Raw genomic sequence first — 17,955 nt, 5'->3', positions numbered from 1 at the left:
AAACTGATTAAGAAAAAACCCTGAGGGAATTTGCTGCTGATCTGTTGTATTTCTTTGCAGGAGTCCAGACAAGGGGCCGTGGCGGCTCTGTACGGTGGGGGGAGGCTCCTGCTGCAGCCGCACACAGGACCGAGGCGGAGGAGGACAGTGCACAGGGACCACAGCTGGAGAAACGCAAGATTCCTTCCCAGGTTTGGTAGATGACAAACCTCATTTGATCCTGTTTTGTCCACAGGATCTGACATTTTCCTATGTAACAACCGCCACCTGAACAGAAACCCGTGAGCGAACGCAGTGTTACAAAACACCATGAACAATCAGAGCGAGGAGGAGGAAGGCACGAGAACTTTATTTACAGAGAATCATCTCGAGTTACAGGATTCTAGCTCACATGATCGTCTATAAAATGGGAAGTCCACACCGGACCTGCAGTTAGTAAGAGCGAGAACCAGTGAGGCTGCGCCGACGGCGTGAAGGTGGCATCTTCTCACCAGCTTATAACCTGACCGGAGATTCACGCCGCCCAAACCCCGGGACCGTGAACCAGCGGCTGTGACCGCAACGTAGTGGGATTTCTAGACGCCTGCAGAGACGGACATGCGGAGCGTCTCAGGACGGCAGCATGTCTATTTATCTAGCGACACGCGAGTCTCCACAAAAACTGAAATGTACTGGAGGCGGTAAATCCACACGGCTCTGTGAGCACGCGCGGATTTACCTGCATTGAATAGAGGGCAGCAACAATAAGCTGCATCCAAAGTGCGGCTACTTCTGGAGCGTGGGGACAAAGCCTCAGAGCTACAATTTTGCAAAGAGACAAAAAAAAAAAAAAAAGCCAAATCACATACAAGTGGCGGCCATATGTGAATTACATTGAAGGCCATGGCAAGCGAGGCGCAGGCGATCTGCAACAGAAACCAATGGTGGACACATTAGGGGGGAGTTCACATCTTCAGGACCCTACCGCAGTATGTAGGAAGTGTAATAATATTAGCAAATGCCTCCAATTACAAGTGTCGTTCTGACTTGCCATGTCACTTACCCCAGGTGCAGGAGAGCTTAGGTATCCATAGTTACGACCACTCACATTAGGGACAGTAAGTGGTCGTCACCATGGACACCTAGGCTCTTGCAATGCCCTGGACATGGGGTAAGTGACATAAATCAGCACTATATTACATTTCTAACTGGAGGTATTTGTCAATATTACTACACTTACTAGATATTGGGATTGGATCTCGGAGATGGGAATACCACTTTAACGAATGAGTCACAGCCACAATGTTACACTTCAGGAAATCATTATACTCCGTGTCTCATTTGTCAGCCGGGAAGATGATGATGCTGCTGCCCGGAGAGGTCCCTGTGGCTTCTCCTCACCCTGCTCCACTAAACAGACAGGCCTCTTATTATGTGAGCCATCAAGTCATGAGGAGCCCCAAGGAACCGTATCGTAGTCGTCACTGGGCCGCAGCATCCACGCACGACTTTAAACAGTATGTCGCTGCAGCTCGCCTCGTCCCTGCAGACCGCCTCGGCTCCCCAGCTCCCGTCCAGTTCCCTTTAGTCACTCTGGAATGGCCTCTTCCTATTGTATAACACACAGACAACCAACGACCATGTAAATCTCTAGAGAACCGGCCACAGCCCAGGAGGCGCCGTTCTGTCCAATTACTGAGGCGCTGTTCCCATTGTGACAACCACCCCCAATACTGACCGCTGAGCGCCCCTCCTATATGGCTGCAGACAATCACTGCCGAGCAGCGGCTGATGTGCAGAACCAGAACTCTGCCCGGGCCGACAATACTTGGATCCTTTAGTTTTGGGCACAGACATTTCTTTACCACACAACCGACATTTCCAGTATGAACAAAACCCCAAAGACAAAAAAAAAAAAAAATATATAGTACAAAAAAGGTGCATGAGAAATCCAGGAGGATCGATCTTTTCGCCTCCGCAGTGGGGTGCAGGGCGGCCGTGTGTTGCCATCTTGGGGGGTCACCAACAATGATTGTTTAATGCTACAATTTGTACAGAAAATGTAAAAAAAAAAAAAAAATACATAGCAGCAAATGGCACAAGGCGATCGCTGAGGATTCACCCGGTGCAGAGAAAGTGCTCAAAGTCAAATATACAAAAACCACAAGATAAAAATGTACAGAGACCAACGTGGAGGGTCCTACAGTCTCTATACAGAAAAAAAAAAATTACAAGAAGCAAAAAATGTATAATACAAGTGTACAAGAGAACATCGGATTCCAACAATCTGATGAATATCAACTAAAAGGAACCATAACTACAGTAATGTCACATTAAAGAGCGGTCAGAAGCCACCGCCGCCGTGAGCCGCGCACGCAGCTGTTCAGCCGTCAGCTCCAATTCATTCCCAACAGGATGTACCCCACTAGGGGTGGGCAAAGTGTGGACCCCAAATTGACTTCCGATAAAAGCTACTTTAACAGCGTCATGCCCAGAATGCCACACGAGGCACCGCAAGCTCGGGCTGGTGTGCCACGCATCCTCCGCGGGGGCAGGGTCTGACCCGTCATATCCAGCGCAGCATGAACGCTCAGGATCGGCGGCAGCCGCCATTGAAAGCTGCAGGCATGAGTCTATATACACGTCAATATATAGTGAGGCTGACAGAGCGGTTCATCTTCTTCCCGATGAGGCGCGAAGTTCTGTTCTGCGATGTGGAGCGCGTGGTCATCCTGTCAGGAAACAGCGCTCGCTCCTCGGCTACGGCCTTCGCCATCTGCGCCTTCTTCAGTTCCCTAGAGAAAGAAGTACCGTAGATTGTGAGTAAGGCAGACATGATGAGTGCAGAGTCTGCGGATGGGGCCCCGATAACGGGAGCTCGGGGCTACAGACAGGGAGCGGCCATACTTCTGCAGCAGGGCGTTCTTGAACTTCTCCGCATTCAGCTCGATCCTCAGCTGCTCGGCACTTTTCCGGGACGCAGACAGGAGCACCGAGTGTCGCACAAGGGCCACGGCCGACGGCCTTTTCTCTGGATCTGGAGTAATCATAAGCTAGAAGAAGACGAGAAGCGCTCAGATAGAAGCACAACATCCAGGTAGTCACCATGCGGCCAGCAGTAGCCACAGCAGGTAAACCGGCCGTGCCAGGACACCGTATACACCCGGATTACCAGCGGCTGGAGAACAGTGAGGAATTCCCTACAATCATCACGTGCCCGGTCACACACTCACCTTTATGAGGTCCAGGAACTCCTGGGACAGCACCTGCGGCACGGTGGGCAGCCTGCCCTGCCTGATTTCGTGCCACTGGTCCCCGTTAGTTGGGAGCGGTTCTGCCCCTGCAGCGCTCCAGACCGTCAGAGCAAGGGCAAAAATGTCGGCTTTCGGTAATTGAGAATAATCCTAGTTGGAACAAATGAGACGTCACCTCCGTGATCAGCGTGGCTCAAAACCTACAGGGTCTCCACCCCATGAGGAGCAGGGGCACTCACCTCCTGTAACACTTCGTTGGCCAGAAACCGACTGTCACCTTCTTCTACCTGCGGGCTGGACACCCGGGTCACATGACCGAGGTCACCTGTGTAGGAGACAACAATGGGTTACCCACGCACCAGCCCTCGCCATGCACCAGCCCCAGATCTAGGAGGACATTACCTATTTTATAGGTCACTTTTCGGGGGCTGCCTTCCTCGTCGTCCGCTTCATCCACTGTCATGCTGGGAAGCTCGGTCCTGGATATGAATATGTTACCTGTGGGAGGAAAGAGGCGGTGTCAGGGAGGAGCGCAGAGCGGCCAGGACGCACACAGGGAGACGGAGACTTACTTGGCTTTATGTCCATGTGCACCAGAGACATGGAGTGGATGTACTTCAGCCCGCGGGCCACCTGCAGCAGCAGGTCCTTCAGCTCCGGCTCGGTGAAGTAGTGCATGGTGCGGTAGTCCTCACTAATGGCGTCTGCTAAGCTGCCACCTGGGGAGCGAGAACAGGACGCTCAGGATGCAAGAGGTTCTGGGGGTTTTCACGACACTAACAGGCGGCAGATAATGTGACAAAGGCTCTGTGCACACAAGCAGCCGGCAGAAGCCCCCTCAGATGATCGCATTGTTACCTCTGACACAGTCGTAGGGATATAAGGGGTCTCAGTGTCACTGTGGTCAGACCTGGCGCAGATACAGCGACTATGAACACAGAGCCCCCCCCATAATTCCAGCAACCACTCACCATTACAATACTCGTTCTGTATAAGCATGTGGTCGTCCTCTGCCCATGCCGAGTAATAGCGCACCACGTGCGGGTGCTGCCCCAGGACGGCGTGTGCATACACTTCCCGCAGTGCATTCTGCCTGTGAAAGAGAAGGCAGGTTACAGGGATGCCGGCAATGGGGGCTCAGTGTGGCCGGAGCACGCGGCACCAGCCCGGTGATGGCTCACGCTTCCCGGAGCATGCAGCACCAGCCCGGTGATGGCTCACGCTTCCCGGAGCACGCGGCACCAGCCCGGTGATGGCTCACGCTTCCCGGAGCACACAGCACCAGCCCGGTGATGGCTCACGCTTCCCGGAGCACACGGCACCAGCCCGGTGATGGCTCACGCTTCCCGGAGCACGCGGCACCAGCCAGGTGATGGCTCACGCTTCCCGGAGCACACAGCACCAGCCCGGTGATGGCTCACGCTTCCCGGAGCACGCGGCACCAGCCAGGTGATGGCTCACGCTTCCCGGAGCACGCGGCACCAGCCCGGTGATGGCTCACGCTACCCGGAGCACGCGGCACCAGCCCGGTGATGGCTCACGCGGCACCAGCCCGGTGATGGCTCACGCGGCACCAGCCCGGTGATGGCTCACGCTTCCCGGAGCACGCGGCACCAGCCCGGTGATGGCTCACGCTTCCCGGAGCACGCGGCACCAGCCCGGTGATGGCTCACGCTTCCCGGAGCACGCGGCACCAGCCCGGTGATGGCTCACGCTTCCCGGAGCACGCGGCACCAGCCCGGTGATGGCTCACGCTTCCCGGAGCACGCGGCACCAGCCCGGTGATGGCTCACGCTTCCCGGAGCACGCGGCACCAGCCCGGTGATGGCTCACGCTTCCCGGAGCACGCGGCACCAGCCCGGTGATGGCTCACGCTTCCCGGAGCACGCGGCACCAGCCCGGTGATGGCTCACGCTTCCCGGAGCACGCGGCACCAGCCCGGTGATGGCTCACGCTTCCCGGAGCACGCGGCACCAGCCCGGTGATGGCTCACGCTTCCCGGAGCACGCGGCACCAGCCCGGTGATGGCTCACGCTTCCCGGAGCACGCGGCACCAGCCCGGTGATGGCTCACGCTTCCCGGAGCACGCAGCACCAGCCCGATGATGGCTCACGCTTCCCGGAGCACGCAGCACCAGCCCGGTGATGGCTCACGCTTCCCGGAGCACGCGGCACCAGCCCGATGATGGCTCACGCTTCCCGGAGCACCAGCCCGATGATGGCTCACGCTTCCCGGAGCACCAGCCCGGTGATGGCTCACGCTTCCCGGCCTCACTCTTCATACTCGCAGCATTCACCAGAGCAGCAGACGCCGGTCACAGCCCCCCACAGCACTTACTCGTCCACAGAGCCGGCCAGGGGCTTCTTGGAGCGCTTGATGGCGTAGACACAGCCGTCCAGCCTCTTCACACATTTGTACACCGCCCCAAACTCTCCGGAGCCGATCTTCTCCAGCTCGTGGAACTCGATGGCGTACCGGGACTTCATGTTACTTTCTGTGATTGTGATCCTCTGTGGATGGAAGGAGACGACGGTAAACCCTCAGGGCGTTTCACGTAATGCGCAATCTACTGAATGGCCACGATCAGACTGAGCGTTACCTTAGCCGGTCGGACGCTTTCCTCCAGCAGCTCACAGTCGCTGCCCTCCATGTCTTCACCGCAGGAGCTGAGCAGTAAAACCAGCGTTACATAAGAAGCAACACAAACACTACAGATGCCGCAAACTACGGGGAAGACTGGGCAAGGGGGGGGGGGCAACGGAAGGGGGGGGCGGGCAACGGAAGGGAGGGATGCAACGGCATGGGGGGGGGGGGGGGGGCAACGGAAGGGAGGGATGCAACGGCAGGGGGGGTCAACGGAAGGGAGGGATGCAACGGCAGGGGGGGGGGGGGGGCAACGGAAGGGAGGGATGCAACGGCAGGGGGGGGGGGGGGGGGGGTCAACGGAAGGGAGGGATGCAACGGCAGGGGGGCAACTCTGCGGACCAGGGCCCCGAAACACAACATAAAGGGGAAAGCCTCACTCGTTCCAGTGCGCCCTCTTCCTCCTCCGGCAGCCTTCGCTGGAGCTCTGCAGGTCCAAGGATACTGGGGTGAAGGGGTTGATGTTCACTTGGGGGGCTCTGTACACCAAGTCTTGTCTTTCGGACTTCTCCACATCTCGGAAAAGCGAGACTCCTCTGTTCCGCAATCCGCTGGAGCCAATGCCACGAGCTCTGGACAGTAAACTCTGCGGAGAAAGGAGGCAGCACATTGATGGGTCCAGCAACTGACTGGTGAGCGGAGAACATGGCGGCCAGAGATCACCTGTGTGATAGCACTAAGGCACAGCGGCCAGCACACCAGGGGCCACCGGACCCCCACTGGGGAATGTGCACAGGTACATAGAGGTAGAAGGCAGAGCCCAGCACAGGCTGTATACTGAGGGCCGTGCACCCCTCCCCCATCACATCACATTCCAACACAGGGGAGTGGGGGAAGGGCAAGAGCCAAAACACCAGAGGAGTCAGAGTCCAGCAACCAACACCCCGAGCAGACAGAAGTATACAGCTATATACACACACAGGGGGCCCAGTATACAGCTATATACACACACCGGGGGCCCAGTATACAGCTATATACACACACAGGGGGCCCAGTATACAGCTATATACACACACAGGGGGCCCAGTATACAGCTATATACACACACAGGGGGCCCAGTATACAGCTATATACACACACAGGGGGCCCAGTATACAGCTATATACACACACAGGGGGCCCAGTATACAGCTATATACACACACAGGGGGCCCAGTATACAGCTATATACACACACAGGGGGCCCAGTATACAGCTATATACACACACAGGGGGCCCAGTATACAGCTATATACACACACAGGGGGCCCAGTATACAGCTATATACACACACAGGGGGCCCAGTATACAGCTATATACACACACAGGGGGCCCAGTATACAGCTATATACACACACAGGGGGCCCAGTATACAGCTATATACACACACAGGGGGGCCCAGTATACAGCTACATACACACACAGGGGGCCCAGTATACAGCTATATACACACACAGGGGGCCCAGTATACAGCTATATACACACAGGGGGACCAGTATACAGCTATATACACACACAGGGGGCCCAGTATACAGCTATATATACACACACACAGGGGGCCCAGTATACAGCTATATACACACACAGGGGGCCCAGTATACAGCTATATACACACACAGGGGGCCCAGTATACAGCTATATACACACACAGGGGGCCCAGTATACAGCTATATACACACACAGGGGGCCCAGTATACAGCTACATACACACACAGGGGGCCCAGTATACAGCTACATACACACACAGGGGGCCCAGTATACAGCTATATACACACAGGGGGCCCAGTATACAGCTATATACACACACAGGGGGCCCAGTATACAGCTATATACACACACAGGGGGCCCAGTATACAGCTATATACACACACAGGGGGGCCCAGTATACAGCTATATACACACACAGGGGGCCCAGTATACAGCTATATACACACACAGGGGGCCCAGTATACAGCTATATACACACACAGGGGGCCCAGTATACAGCTATATATACACACACACAGGGGGCCCAGTATACAGCTATATATACACACACACAGGGGGCCCAGTATACAGCTATATATACACACACACAGGGGGTCCAGTATACAGCTATATATATACACACACACAGGGGGCCCAGTATACAGCTATATATACACACACAGGGGGCCCAGTATACAGCTATATATACACACAGGGGGCCCAGTATACAGCTATATGCACACACACAGAGGGCCCAGTATACAGCTATATATACACACAGGGGGCCCAGTATACAGCTATATACACACACAGGGGGGCCCAGTATACAGCTATATACACACACAGGGGGCCCAGTATACAGCTATATACACACACAGGGGGGCCCAGTATACAGCTATATACACACACAGGGGGCCCAGTATACAGCTATATACACACACAGGGGGGCCCAGTATACAGCTATATACACACACAGGGGGCCCAGTATACAGCTATATACACACACAGGGGGGCCCAGTATACAGCTATATACACACACAGGGGGCCCAGTATACAGCTATATACACACACAGGGGGCCCAGTATACAGCTATATACACACACAGGGGGCCCAGTATACAGCTATATACACACACAGGGGGGCCCAGTATACAGCTATATACACACACAGGGGGCCCAGTATACAGCTATATACACACACAGGGGGCCCAGTATACAGCTATATACACACACAGGGGGCCCAGTATACAGCTATATATACACACACACAGGGGGCCCAGTATACAGCTATATATACACACACACAGGGGGCCCAGTATACAGCTATATATACACACACACAGGGGGTCCAGTATACAGCTATATATATACACACACACAGGGGGTCCAGTATACAGCTATATATACACACACAGGGGGCCCAGTATACAGCTATATATACACACACACAGGGGGTCCAGTATACAGCTATATATATACACACACACAGGGGGCCCAGTATACAGCTATATATACACACACAGGGGGCCCAGTATACAGCTATATATACACACAGGGGGCCCAGTATACAGCTATATGCACACACACAGAGGGCCCAGTATACAGCTATATATACACACAGGGGGCCCAGTATACAGCTATATACACACACAGGGGGCCCAGTATACAGCTATATACACACACAGGGGGCCCAGTATACAGCTATATACACACACAGGGGGCCCAGTATACAGCTATATATACACACACACACAGGGGGCCCAGTATACAGCTATATATACACACACACAGGGGGCCCAGTATACAGCTATATATACACACACACAGGGGGTCCAGTATACAGCTATATATATACACACACACAGGGGGTCCAGTATACAGCTATATATATACACACACACAGGGGGTCCAGTATACAGCTATACACACACAGGGGGCCCAGTATACAGCTATATATACACAGGGGGCCCAGTATACAGCTATATAAACACACAGGGGGCCCAGTATACAGCTATATATACACACAGGGGGCCCAGTATACAGCTATATACACACACAGGGGGCCCAGTATACAGCTATATATACACACAGGGGGCCCAGTATACAGCTATATACACACACAGGGGGCCCAGTATACAGCTATATACACACACAGGGGGCCCAGTATACAGCTATATACACACACAGGGGGCCCAGTATACAGCTATATATACACACACACAGGGGGCCCAGTATACAGCTATATATACACACACACACACAGGGGGTCCAGTATACAGCTATATACACACACACAGGGGGCCCAGTATACAGCTATATATACACACACACACACACAGGGGGCCCAGTATACAGCTATATACACACACAGGGGGTCCAGTATACACACACACACACACACACACACACACACAGGGGGTCCAGTATACAGCTATATACACACACAGGGGGCCCAGTATACAGCTATATACACACACACAGGGGGCCCAGTATACAGCTATATACACACACACAGGGGGCCCAGTATACAGCTATATACACACACACAGGGGGCCCAGTATACAGCTATATACACACACACAGGGGGCCCAGTATACAGCTATATACACACACACAGGGGGCCCAGTATACAGCTATATACACACACACAGGGGGCCCAGTATACAGCTATATACACACACACAGGGGGCCCAGTATACAGCTATATACACACACACAGGGGGCCCAGTATACAGCTATATACACACACACACAGGGGGTCCAGTATACAGCTATATACACACACACACACACACAGGGGGTCCAGTATACAGCTATATACACACACAGGGGGCCCAGTATACAGCTATACACACACACACAGGGGGTCCAGTATACAGCTATATACACACACACACACAGGGGGCCCAGTATACAGCTATACACACACACACACACAGGGGGTCCAGTATACAGCTATACACACACACACAGGGGGCCCAGTATACAGCTATATACACACAGGGGGCCCAGTATAAAGCTATATATACACACACACAGGGGGTCCAGTATACAGCTATATACACACACACACACACAGGGGGTCCAGTATACAGCTATATACACACACAGGGGGCCCAGTATACAGCTATATACACACACACACAGGGGGCCCAGTATACAGCTATATACACACACACAGGGGGTCCAGTATACAGCTATATACACACACAGGGGGCCCAGTATACAGCTATATACACACACACACAGGGGGCCCAGTATACAGCTATACACACACAGGGGGCCCAGTATACAGCTTATACACACACAGGGGGCCCAGTATACAGCTATACACACACACGGGGGGGCAGTATACAGCTATATACACACACAGGGGGCCCAGTATACAGCTATATACACACACAGGGGGCCCAGTATACAGCTATATACACACACAGGGGGCCCAGTATACAGCTATATATACACACACAGGGGGCCCAGTATACAGCTATATACACACACAGGGGGCCCAGTATACAGCTATATATACACACACACAGGGGGTCCAGTATACAGCTATACATACACAGGGGGGCAGTATACAGCTATATATACACACAGGGGGCCCAGTATACAGCTATATACACACACAGGGGGGCAGTATACAGCTATATACACACACAGGGGGGCAGTATACAGCTATATATACACACAGGGGGGGGGCAGTATACAGCTATATATACACACAGGGGGGCAGTATACAACTATATATATACACACAGGGGGGCAGTATACAGCTATATACACACACAGGGGGGGGGGGGGGGGGAGTATACAGCTATATATACACACAGGGGGGCAGTATACAACTATATATACACACACAGGGGGGCAGTATACAGCTATATACGGGGGGGGGGAGCCACCAGACAGGACATGTAATGTAGTTGGAGCAGCCATAGACCCAGCAGATGAATACGGCCCCCAGTGGGGTCAGGGGCTATAGGGACCCCAGATCCGGAGACACATCCCGTGCCCCCCACCCCGCCAGCTGTGTGTACGGTCCTGACCTCAGCAAACAAGCCCCAATCATTACAGCATTCCGGACCGGAGATCAGCGGTGCCACCGACAACCACCACTCGCCCCGCGACGGCTGGCTACGTGTTATGGGCGCCCCGGGGTGATACGTGGTGGTCACGTTATAGGACACATGTCTCAGGCATGTACTGTACCACGCGCCGTCACGTGGCCGCCCACAGGCTGGAAACTGCTATTTACATACAGTCCCCACACAGCCAATCAGCACCCCCGGGGGACTGACAAGAAGAACTGTCATAGGCACCAACAGAAAAAGCCTAAACTTTACATGCACGAGTCAAAGAGCAGCCGTCATCTGTAACCCCCCTCCCTGCAGAAGGAGGCGCAGCAGGGGGGGGGGGGTGTGCGGGGCTCTCACCCTCGGGGTGTCAGGCTCGGGTGTCGGGCTCTCACCCTCGGGTGTGCGGGTGTCGGGCTCTCACCTTCGGGTGTGCGGGGCTCTCACCCTCGGGTGTCGGGGTGTCACCCTCGGGTGTGCGGGGTGTCACCCTCGGGTGTCGGGCTCTCACCTTCGGGGTGTCACCTTCGGGGTGTGCGGGGCTCTCACCCTCGGGTGTGCGGGGCTCTCACCCTCGGGTGTGCGAGGTGTCGGGGCTCGGGTGTCGGGCTCTCACCCTCGGGTGTCGGGCTCTCACCTTCGGGGTGTGCGGGGTGTCGGGGCTCGGGTGTCGGGCTCTCACCCTCGGGTGTGCGGGGTGTCGGGGCTCGGGTGTCGGGGCTCGGGCTCTCACCCTCGGGTGTGCGGGGTGTCGGGGCTCGGGTGTCGGGCTCTCACCTTCGGGTGTGCGGGGTGTCGGGGCTCGGGCTCTCACCCTCGGGTGTGCGGGGTGTCGGGGCTCGGGCTCTCACCCTCGGGTGTCGGGCTCTCACCTTCGGGGTGTGCAGGGTGTCGGGGCTCGGGTGTCGGGCTCTCACCCTCGGGTGTCGGGCTCTCACCCTCGGGTGTGCGGGGTGTCGGGGCTCGGGCTCTCACCCTCGGGTGTCGGGCTCTCACCCTCGGGTGTGCGGGGTGTCGGGGCTCTCACCCTCGGGTGTCGGGCTCTCACCTTCGGGGTGTGCAGGGTGTCGGGGCTCGGGTGTCGGGCTCTCACCCTCGGGTGTCGGGCTCTCACCCTCGGGTGTGCGGGGTGTCGGGCTCTCACCCTCGGGTGTCGGGCTCTCACCCTCGGGTGTGCGGGGTGTCGGGGCTCTCACCCTCGGGTGTCGGGGCTCTCACCCTCGGGTGTCGGGGCTCGGGTGTGCGGGGTGTCGGGGCTCTCACCCTCGGGTGTCGGGGCTCGGGTGTGCGGGGTGTCGGGGCTCTCACCCTCGGGTGTCGGGGCTCGGGTGTGCGGGGCTCTCACCCTCGGGTGTCGGGGCTCGGGTGTGCGGGGTGTCGGGGCTCTCACCCTCGGGTGTCGGGGCTCGGGTGTGCGGGGTGTCGGGGCTCTCACCCTCGGGTGTCGGGGCTCTCACCCTCGGGTGTCGGGGCTCTCACCCTCGGGTGTCGGGGCTCTCACCCTCGGGTGTCGGGGCTCTCACCCTCGGGTGTGCGGGGCTCTCACCCTCGGGTGTGCGGGGTGTCGGGGCTCGGGTGTCGGGCTCTCACCCTCGGGTGTGCGGGGTGTCGGGCTCTCACCTTCGGGGTGTGCAGGGTGTCGGGGCTCGGGTGTCGGGCTCTCACCCTCGGGTGTCGGGCTCTCACCCTCGGGTGTGCGGGGTGTCGGGGCTCGGGTGTCGGGCTCTCACCCTCGGGTGTGCGGGGTGTCGGGGCTCGGGCTCTCACCCTCGGGTGTCGGGCTCTCACCCTCGGGTGTGCGGGGTGTCGGGGCTCTCACCCTCGGGTGTCGGGGCTCTCACCCTCGGGTGTCGGGGCTCTCACCCTCGGGTGTCGGGGCTCTCACCCTCGGGTGTCGGGGCTCGGGTGTGCGGGGTGTCAAGGCTCTCACCCTCGGGTGTCGGGGCTCTCACCCTCGGGTGTCGGGGCTCGGGTGTGCGGGGTGTCGGGGCTCTCACCCTCGGGTGTCGGGGCTCGGGTGTGCGGGGTGTCGGGGCTCTCACCCTCGGGTGTCGGGGCTCGGGTGTGCGGGGTGTCGGGCTCTCACCCTCGGGTGTCGGGGCTCTCACCCTCGGGTGTGCGGGGTGTCGGGGCTCGGGTGTCGGGCTCTCACCCTCGGGTGTGCGGGGTGTCGGGGCTCGGGCTCTCACCCTCGGGTGTGCGGGGTGTCGGGCTCTCACCTTCGGGGTGTGCGGGGTGTCGGGGCTCTCACCCTCGGGTGTGCGGGGTGTCGGGGCTCTCACCCTCGGGTGTCGGGCTCTCACCCTCGGGTGTGCGGGGTGTCGGGGCTCTCACCCTCGGGTGTCGGGCTCTCACCTTCGGGGTGTGCAGGGTGTCGGGGCTCGGGTGTCGGGCTCTCACCCTCGGGTGTCGGGCTCTCACCTTCGGGGTGTGCAGGGTGTCGGGGCTCGGGCTCTCACCCTCGGGTGTGCGGGGTGTCGGGGCTCTCACCCTCGGGTGTGCGGGGTGTCGGGCTCTCACCCTCGGGTGTGCGGGGTGTCGGGCTCTCACCCTCGGGTGTGCGGGGTGTCGGGGCTCGGGCTCTCACCCTCGGGTGTCGGGCTCTCACCCTCGGGTGTGTGGGGCTCGGGTGTCGGGGCTCTCACCCTCGGGTGTGCGGGGTGTCGGGCTCTCACCCTCGGGTGTCGGGCTCTCACCTTCGGGGTGTGCAGGGTGTCGGGCTCTCACCCTCGGGTGTCGGGCTCTCACCCTCGGGTGTCGGGCTCTCACCCTCGGGTGTGCGGGGTGTCGGGGCTCGGGCTCTCACCCTCGGGTGTCGGGCTCTCACCCTCGGGTGTGCGGGGTGTCGGGGCTCTCACCCTCGGGTGTCGGGGCTCGGGTGTGCGGGGTGTCGGGGCTCTCACCCTCGGGTGTCGGGGCTAGGGTGTGCGGGGTGTCGGGGCTCTCACCCTCGGGTGTCGGGGCTCGGGTGTGCGGGGCTCTCACCCTCGGGTGTCGGGGCTCGGGTGTGCGGGGTGTCGGGGCTCTCACCCTCGGGTGTCGGGTGTGCGGGGTGTCGGGGCTCTCACCCTCGGGTGTGCGGGGTGTCGGGGCTCGGGTGTCGGGCTCTCACCCTCGGGTGTGCGGGGTGTCGGGCTCTCACCTTCGGGGTGTGCAGGGTGTCGGGCTCTCACCTTCGGGGTGTGCAGGGTGTCGGGCTCTCACCTTCGGGGTGTGCAGGGTGTCGGGCTCTCACCTTCGGGGTGTGCAGGGTGTCGGGCTCTCACCTTCGGGGTGTGCAGGGTGTCGGGCTCTCACCCTCGGGGTGTGCAGGGTGTCGGGCTCTCACCCTCGGGTGTCGGGCTCTCACCCTCGGGTGTCGGGCTCTCACCCTCGGGTGTCGGGCTCTCACCCTCGGGTGTCGGGCTCTCACCCTCGGGTGTCGGGCTCTCACCCTCGGGTGTCGGGCTCTCACCCTCGGGTGTCGGGCTCTCACCCTCGGGTGTCGGGCTCTCACCCTCGGGTGTGCGGGGTGTCGGGGCTCGGGTGTCGGGCTCTCACCCTCGGGTGTCGGGCTCTCACCCTCGGGTGTGCGGGGTGTCGGGGCTCGGGCTCTCACCCTCGGGTGTCGGGCTCTCACCCTCGGGTGTGCGGGGTGTCGGGACTCTCACCCTCGGGTGTCGGGGCTCTCACCCTCGGGTGTCGGGGCTCGGGTGTGCGGGGTGTCGGGGCTCTCACCCTCGGGTGTCGGGGCTCGGGTGTGCGGGGTGTCGGGGCTCTCACCCTCGGGTGCCGGGGCTCGGGTGTGCGGGGTGTCGGGGCTCTCACCCTCGGGTGTCGGGGCTCGGGTGTGCGGGGTGTCGGGGCTCTCACCCTCGGGTGTCGGGGCTCGGGCTCTCACCCTCGGGTGTCGGGGCTCTCACCCTCGGGTGTGCGGGGTGTCGGGGCTCGGGTGTCGGGCTCTCACCCTCGGGTGTGCGGGGTGTCGGGCTCTCACCTTCGGGGTGTGCGGGGTGTCGGGGCTCTCACCCTCGGGTGTGCGGGGTGTCGGGGCTCTCACCCTCGGGTGTCGGGCTCTCACCTTCGGGGTGTGCAGGGTGTCGGGGCTCGGGCTCTCACCCTCGGGTGTCGGGCTCTCACCTTCGGTGTGTGCGGGGTGTCGGGGCTCGGGTGTCGGGCTCTCACCCTCGGGTGAGCGAGGTGTCGGGGCTCTCACCTTCGGGGTGTGCAGGGTGTCGGGGCTCGGGCTCTCACCCTCGGGTGTGCGGGGTGTCGGGCTCTCACCTTCGGGGTGTGCGGGGTGTCGGGGCTCTCACCCTCGGGTGTGCGGGGTGTCGGGGCTCTCACCCTCGGGTGTGCGGGGTGTCGGGGCTCTCACCTTCGGGGTGTGCAGGGTGTCGGGGCTCGGGCTCTCACCCTCGGGTGTCGGGCTCTCACCTTCGGGGTGTGCGGGGTGTCGGGCTCTCACCCTCGGGTGAGCGAGGTGTCGGGGCTCGGGTGTCGGGCTCTCACCTTCGGGGTGTGCGGGGTGTCGGGGCTCGGGCTCTCACCCTCGGGTGTGCGGGGTGTCGGGGCTCGGGTGTGCGGGGCTCTCACCTTCGGGGTGTGCGGGGTGTCGGGCTCTCACCCTCGGGTGTGCGGGGTGTCGGGGCTCGGGCTCTCACCCTCGGGTGTCGGGCTCTCACCTTCGGGGTGTGCGGGGTGTCGGGGCTCTCACCCTCGGGTGTGCGGGGTGTCGGGGCTCGGGTGTCGGGGCTCGGGTGTGCGGGGTGTCGGGGCTCTCACCCTCGGGTGTCGGGCTCTCACCTTCGGGGTGTGCGGGGTGTCGGGGCTCGGGCTCTCACCCTCGGGTGTGCGGGGTGTCGGGCTCTCACCCTCGGGTGTGCGGGGTGTCGGGCTCTCACCCTCGGGTGTCGGGCTCTCACCTTCGGGGTGTGCGGGGTGTCGGGGCTCTCACCCTCGGGAGTGCGGGGTGTCGGGGCTCGGGCTCTCACCCTCGGGTGTCGGGCTCTCACCCTCGGGTGTGCGGGGTGTCGGGGCTCGGGTGTGCGGGGTGTCGGGCTCTCACCCTCGGGTGTCGGGCTCTCACCTTCGGGGTGTGCGGGGTGTCGGGGCTCTCACCCTCGGGAGTGCGGGGTGTCGGGGCTCGGGCTCTCACCCTCGGGTGTCGGGCTCTCACCCTCGGGTGTGCGGGGTGTCGGGGCTCTCACCCTCGGGTGTGCGGGGTGTCGGGGCTCGGGTGTCGGGCTCTCACCTTCGGGGTGTGCGGGGTGTCGGGGCTCTCACCCTCGGGTGTGCGGGGTGTCGGGGCTCTCACCCTCGGGGTGTGCGGGGTGTCGGGCTCTCACCCTCGGGTGTGCGGGGTGTCGGGGCTCGGGTGTGCGGGGTGTCGGGCTCTCACCCTCGGGTGTCGGGCTCTCACCTTCGGGGTGTGCGGGGTGTCGAACAGCCGCAGCTTGCGGAAGGTCTTGTGGGGCGGGGTGCCGGGACAGTCCGGGACCGGGGAGCTGGAGCCCTCCCGCCGCAGTGTCCGGTGCGGGGAGCCGCTCATCAGTTCATCTCCGGGGGACTTGAGCGGGGACGATCCCAGGCCTTCCTCTTCCTCCTCCTCCCAGGGCCGCGTCCCCGGGCTCTCGTGCTGCGGCTGCCCGCTGGGGGAGTCCGACTCCTGGAAGGCCGAGTCCTCGCCCGTGCTGTTGCCGTCCTCCTCCTCGCAGTCGCTGGCGTTGAACAGCAGCTTCTGTCGGATGTCCGGGAAGCTCATGGTCGCGGTCGGCGGAGCGGGTCACCAGCAGGCTGCCGCCCGGGGCCGCTCACCATGGTCCGGGGCGCGGGGCTGAGGCACCGGCCACTAATCCGCGGATCCGACTCTCCGGCCAGTCAGCCTGGCGCGACCGTTAGTCACAGGGGGTGGAGGACGGGGCAGACCAATCAGATCGCGCAGGAGTCTAACGTTAGAGGCGTGGCCAGGAACGCCCAATGCGGGAGCGTGCAGCTCTGACGACAGAGGGCGGAGCCCCGGCTGACCAATCGCTGCCTACAACCGCTTTCAAAATGTCTCCTGCAGCGGCCGCCAGACCCTCGTGCGCGGACGGCGAGATTTGGCGCCAAGTCAGTGTGAGGGGCGGGGCGAGAGTCACGTGACATTGATGATAAACATTCTCCGCCCCTCCCCCAGCGCCGTGTCCGCAGTGTGACCCGAGGGTGTGACGTCCGCTGCTGACGGTGTGTGCGGGGAGGGGCGGCTCATCACGTGTGTGCCCACATCCCGGTGAGCGGCGCCTCCCTCTCGTGACCACGTGGTTTTGACGACGTCATTTCGCATGGAATCGCGTCAGAAAACGCGAGGGGATAAGACGCAGCGTGTGCACGAGGCTGCAGAAGCCGCAGTCATCATGTGAAATAGCCCTGGACTCCGGCTGCAGATGATGGGGGTGGTTGTCTCCTCAGTGTGAGGGACAGAAACTGCGGGGGCCACAGGGTGTGACCGAGAGCCAGTGTGCTGTGCGTCCGTCCTCTGCTGGGGGGGTCCGTCCTCTGCTCGGGGGGGTCCGTCCTCTGCTCGGGGCTGGGGGGTCCG

General features: G+C 60.3%; 1 protein-coding gene across 1 annotated transcript; it reads right to left on the bottom strand.

Annotated features, from left to right (window-relative positions):
- Positions 1–324: 324 nt before the first annotated feature.
- WEE1 (WEE1 G2 checkpoint kinase) lies at positions 325–17,280 on the bottom strand. Its single transcript, XM_069739963.1, has 11 exons — positions 16,798–17,280; positions 6,257–6,462; positions 5,833–5,899; positions 5,571–5,743; positions 4,205–4,326; positions 3,806–3,952; positions 3,636–3,731; positions 3,473–3,558; positions 3,213–3,383; positions 2,887–3,032; positions 325–2,774 (listed from the first exon to the last, which is right to left on the bottom strand). Exons 1-11 carry the CDS (start codon positions 17,137–17,139, stop codon positions 2,624–2,626), a joined length of 1,707 nt encoding a protein of 568 aa, XP_069596064.1. The 5' UTR covers positions 17,140–17,280; the 3' UTR covers positions 325–2,623.
- Positions 17,281–17,955: the final 675 nt, after the last annotated feature.

The sequence above is a fragment of the Ranitomeya imitator genome, chromosome 9 (assembly GCF_032444005.1).
Source record: "Ranitomeya imitator isolate aRanImi1 chromosome 9, aRanImi1.pri, whole genome shotgun sequence".
NCBI classification, from domain to species: domain Eukaryota; kingdom Metazoa; phylum Chordata; class Amphibia; order Anura; family Dendrobatidae; genus Ranitomeya; species Ranitomeya imitator.
The sequence above is the reverse complement of the archived record's forward strand: the minus strand, read 5'-3'. Positions and strand labels throughout refer to the sequence as shown.